This window comes from Rhinichthys klamathensis, unplaced genomic scaffold, assembly GCF_029890125.1.
Source record: "Rhinichthys klamathensis goyatoka isolate OS25496 unplaced genomic scaffold, OSU_Roscu_1.1 h1tg000281l_1, whole genome shotgun sequence".
Taxonomy (NCBI): domain Eukaryota; kingdom Metazoa; phylum Chordata; class Actinopteri; order Cypriniformes; family Leuciscidae; genus Rhinichthys; species Rhinichthys klamathensis.
In genome coordinates, this window is record NW_026606800.1 from 1,006,830 (window position 1) to 1,012,013 (window position 5,184).

Here is a 5,184-nt window from a genome sequence, read left to right on the forward strand (position 1 = left end):
GGTAAACGTAACAGAGTGACATGTTTACAAGCTGTTTTATTGACGTCTTTCCTCAGTCAAACATTGCTTGAGCGATTTATATAGAGGTATAATAGTTTGCAAGATAACGATTATACACTCAGTTGTGAGTATTAGTTTTCCTGTTCAGCCTGATGACGTTTAATGCCCCCACAACCTCTTGTTTAGACTCTTGTTAAAAAACACCTTTTACAAGACAAGTAACAGCTTTTTTAAATTTAATCCATAGAGAGTATTACTGATGTATTTTTTATCATAGAATAAAATGAGCTTGTGTTCACCACAGACCTTATTTCAAGCACTTAACCAAATACCCACTCAAAAAAAAAAAAACATTGACTTCAGGACAATGGAACCGGAAGTGTTAAAATGCTAACTCGTTTCTGGGTTTTGGTCTACAAAAATACATCATCCCCCTTTTTATGCATGACATAAAATACATATTGCATCCCGAATGATGAAAAAAGAGAAAGAATTTAATACTAATTATAACATGAATGAACATAAGAAGGTTGAAATATACAGTAGGCTACAACTTACCAAACTGTATCTGTATGGCCGTTTTTGGATCTGGTATTTATGTACAGTATGTTTATGTTTAAAATAGTCATTTCTGCTTCACAATGTACTAAACTAAGATGGATGGACTGCTTTTGCTTCTTTTTTTTTAAAGGTTGAATTTTTATATAGGCCACTGTTTTGATCTTTTTAACAGATAAAACACATTGTATTTTACACTGTTCCTCACTGAGGTCAGATCGCAATGAAATAAAGTCAAACAGTGAAAACATTGATATCAGACAAGTTTGGTTCAAATAGTCTCATTGTTATAATGAGAAAAAGGTTTTTTCTAAACCATGGGTAGAAAAAACCCCCCATATATGATGGGGTTTATGTTTGAGTTAATGTAACCTAACCAGACAAACACTTCAAAAAGAGCAACTGGGGTGGAAAAGTTAATGTAGGGATCAATCATAGAGTTAATAAAAAACAGCAGCCAGCAAATAATAAAGGCACCCACGACCACACCGAGAGTTTTTGCTGCTTTGAGCTCAGATCGTTGAGAGCTTTTAAACACATTCTCATTTTCATGATGGTTTGCCTGACCGATTGTTCTTACATGTTTTACATTTGCAACTATAAAAATCCTTACAGTTCAACCATGACAGAACAAGGTAAGAAAAAAGTTTGTAATGAGTAAAACTGACCACAGTTTACTGAAAAGTAGACGGCAACTTCCTATAGAGTATCTTAATTTAATGTCATGCATAATGCACAGTAATACACTGTAAGTGTGCCAGAGATCTCATTTTAGATCACCCTTTAATTTATCAAAGATTAAGCATCTGATTTTACACTGTCTTTTATGTGATCTTCAAAAGGAAGCATGTGCTGCACGGTGAGATCAGAAATGGAATCAAACAGTGAAAACATTGATATCAGACGAGTTTGGTGCAAATATTCTCATTGTTATAATGAGAGAAAGGGTTTTTCTAAACCATGGATAGAAAAGGCCATATATGATGGGGTTTATGGTTGAGTTAATGTAACATAACCAGCCAAATACTTCAAAAAGAGCAACTGGGGTGGAAAAGTTGATGTAGGGATCAATCATAGAGTTAATAAAAAACGGCAGCCAGCAAATAATAAAGGCACCCACGACCACACCGAGAGTTTTTGCTGCTTTGCGCTCAGATCGCCGAGAGCTCTTAAATGTGCTTTCATTTTCATGCTGGTTTGCATCATCAATTGTTCTAATGTGCTTTCTTGCAATTACGAAAATTCTTGCATACAGTCCAACCATGACAGAACAAGGCAAGAAAAAAGTTAGTAACGTGTCCAAAATGGACCAGAATGCATTGAAAAGCAGAGTGCAACTTCCCATACAATATATGGATTCAATAAATTCCTCCAGTCCTTCCACATTAGCTTTTGAGTACACTAAACTGTATGAATATAACGCAGCCATGCTCCAACTTATCAGCACCATGACCCATGCAACAGGTATGTTTATTCTCCTAGGGTATTGAAGTGGATAACACACAGCCTGATGTCGATCAATAGCAATAAAAATTAGATGAAAAATAGACACAGCTGTGAGAAATATGTCGAAACTGGAGTGGAGCAAACAGAAAGTTTCTCCATAGTACCAGCAGCCATTGACAGTCCGGATCATACTTATAGGCATGACCACCAGTCCAAGCAGCAGGTCCGCAAAAGCCAGAGACATCACCAGGATATTAGTGGGAGTCTGGAGCTGTTTGAAGTGCGCTATGGAGATGATGACCACCGAATTTCCTAGAATAGTCATAGTTATCACTGACACGAACATGAGATATAACACAGTCTGAGTGGACACATTGTGTGTGCCTTAAGACAAGAGTTGTTCACTGCAGGAAAACAAAACTCAGAGGGATCGTATTCTTGTGAAGATAAATCCATCCTGCCTGTCTCAGAAAACAAGAACCTATAAAATTTTATTTAGTCTAGTTAGGGCTTTAAATACTCTTCATGCTCTTCTCTGACCCTCCCACATCATTACAGGGCAACAAATGACAATCAAGTACATTAAAAAAAAAGAAATAAAAAAATATACAAACTGAAATTACATTATTTAAAATTTCTGTTTTGTCCAATACTCAATTATCATTCATCTTGGTACACAAAAAAAATATATATTTCAAGTAAAATTGTGTAAATGGCAAGAGAAATGAAAGCTATACAGCCAGAGTCTCGTCTCGTCACGTCATGCCCGCCACATCAGAGTCTCGTCATGTCATGGCCGCCACGCCAGAGTCTCGTCTCGTCACGTCATGGTCGCCATGTCAAAATCTCGTCACGTCATGGATGCCATGCCAGAGTCTCGTCTCTTCACGTCACGGCCACCACGCCAGACTCTCGTCTCGTCACGTCATGGCCACCACACGAAGAGTCTTGTCTTGTCACGTCATGGTCACCACGTCAAAATCTCGTCACGTCATGGTCGCCATGCCAGAGTCTCGTCTCTTCACGTCATGACCACCAGGCCAGATTCTCGTCTCATCACATCATGGCCGCCACTTCAGAGTCTCGTCAAGTCATGGCCGCCACATCAGTCTCGTCAGGTCACGTCATGGCCGCCAGAGTCTCGTCACGTCATGGCCGCCACACCAGAGTCTCATCTCGTCACGTCACGGCCGCCACGCCAGAGTCTTGTCTCGTCACTTCATGGTCACCACGTCAAAATCTCGTCACGTCATGGTCGCCAAGTCAAAATCTCGTCACGTCATGGCCACCATGCCAGAGTCTGTTCACGTCTTGGCCGCCACACCAGAGTCTCATCACATCATGGCCACCCCGCCAGTGTCAAATCATGTCAAGGCCGCCACACCGGAGTCTCTTCACGTCATGGCCGCCACACAAGAGTCTCGTCTCTTCACGTCATGGCCACCACACCAGTGTCTCATCACGTCAAGGCCGCCACGCCAGAGTCTCTTCACGTCATGGCCACCACACGAGAGTCTCGTCTCTTTATGTCATGGTCGCCACGTCAAAATCTCGTCACGTCATGGTCGCCACACCAGAGTCTCTTCACGTCATGGCCGCCACGCCAGAGTCTCTTGTCTCTTCACGTCATGGCCGCCAGCCAGAGTCTCGTCTCTTCACGTCATGGCCGCAACACCAGAGTCTCGTCTCTTCACGTCATGGCTGCCAGCCAGAGTCTCTTGTCTCTTCAAGTCATGGCCGCCAGCCAGAGTCTCTTGTCTCTTCAAGTCATGGCCGCCAGCCAGAGTCTCTTGTCTCTTCACGTCATGGGTGCCACACCATAGCCTCGTCTCTTCACGTCATGGCCGCAACACCAGAGTCTCGTCTCTTCACATCATGGCCACCAGCCAGAGTCTCTTGTCTTCACGTCATGGCCGCCATACCATAGTCAAAATCTCGTCACGTCATGGCCGCCACGCCAGAGTCTCTTTACGTCATGGCCACAACGCCAGAGTCTGTTCACGTCATGGACGCCACACCAGAGTCTCATCACGTCATGGCCACCCCGCCAGTGTCTCATCACGTCAAGGCCGCCACGCCAGAGTCTCTTCACATCATGGCCGCCACACGAGAGTCTCGTCTCTTCACGTCATGGCCACCACACCAGTGTCTCATCTCGTCAAGGCCGCCACGCCAGAGTCTTTTCACGTCATGGCCGCCACACCAGAGTCTCGTCTCTTTATGTCATGGTCAGCACGCCAAAATCTCGTCACGTCATGGCCGCCCAGCCAGAGTCTCATCACGTCTTGGTCGCCACGCCAGGGTCTCTTCACGTCATGGCCGCCACGCCAGAGTCTCTTCACGTCATGGCCGCCACACCAGAGTTTCGTCTCTTCACGTCATGGCCGCCACACCAGAGTTTTGTCTCTTCACGTCATGGCCGCCAGCCAGAGTCTCGTCTCTTCACATCATGGCCGCAACACCAGAGTCTCGTCTCTTCACGTCATGGCCGCCAGCCAGAGTCTCTTGTCTCTTCAAGTCATGGCCGCCACACCATAGCCTCATCTCTTCACGTCATGGCTGCCACACAAGAGTCTCATCTCTTCACATCATGGCCGCCAAACCAGAGTCTCGTCTCTTCACGTCATGGCTGCCACACTATAGTCTCGTCTCTTCACGTCATGGCCGCCAAACCATAGTCTCGTCTCTTCACGTCATGGCCGCCACACCATAGTCTCGTCTCTTCATGTCATGGCTGCTACACCATAGTCTCGTCTCTTCATGTCATGGCCGCCACACCATAGTCTCGTCTCTTCACATCATGGCCGCCAAACCAGAGTCTCGTCTCTTCATGTCATGGCCGCCATACCAGAGTCTCGTCTCTTCACATCATGGCCGCTACACCATAGTCTCGTCTCTTCACATCATGGCTGCCAGTGTCAAATCATGTCAAGGCCGCCACACCGGAGTCTCTTCACGTCATGGCCGCCACACAAGAGTCTCGTCTCTTCACGTCATGGCCACCACACCAGTGTCTCATCACGTCAAGGCCGCCACGCCAGAGTCTCTTCACGTCATGGCCACCACACGAGAGTCTCGTCTCTTTATGTCATGGTCGCCACGTCAAAATCTCGTCACGTCATGGTCGCCACACCAGAGTCTCTTCACGTCATGGCCGCCAAGCCAAGGTCCCTTGTCTCT

At 45.6% G+C, this 5,184-nt stretch overlaps 1 protein-coding gene across 1 annotated transcript; it reads right to left on the reverse strand.

Annotated features, from left to right (window-relative positions):
- Positions 1-1,435: 1,435 nt before the first annotated feature.
- Positions 1,436-2,460, reverse strand: LOC130103191 (trace amine-associated receptor 13c-like). The gene is given in 2 exon segments (XM_056269400.1): positions 1,436-2,391; positions 2,394-2,460. Coding segments are annotated over 2 exon segments (1,023 nt in total).
- Positions 2,461-5,184: the final 2,724 nt, after the last annotated feature.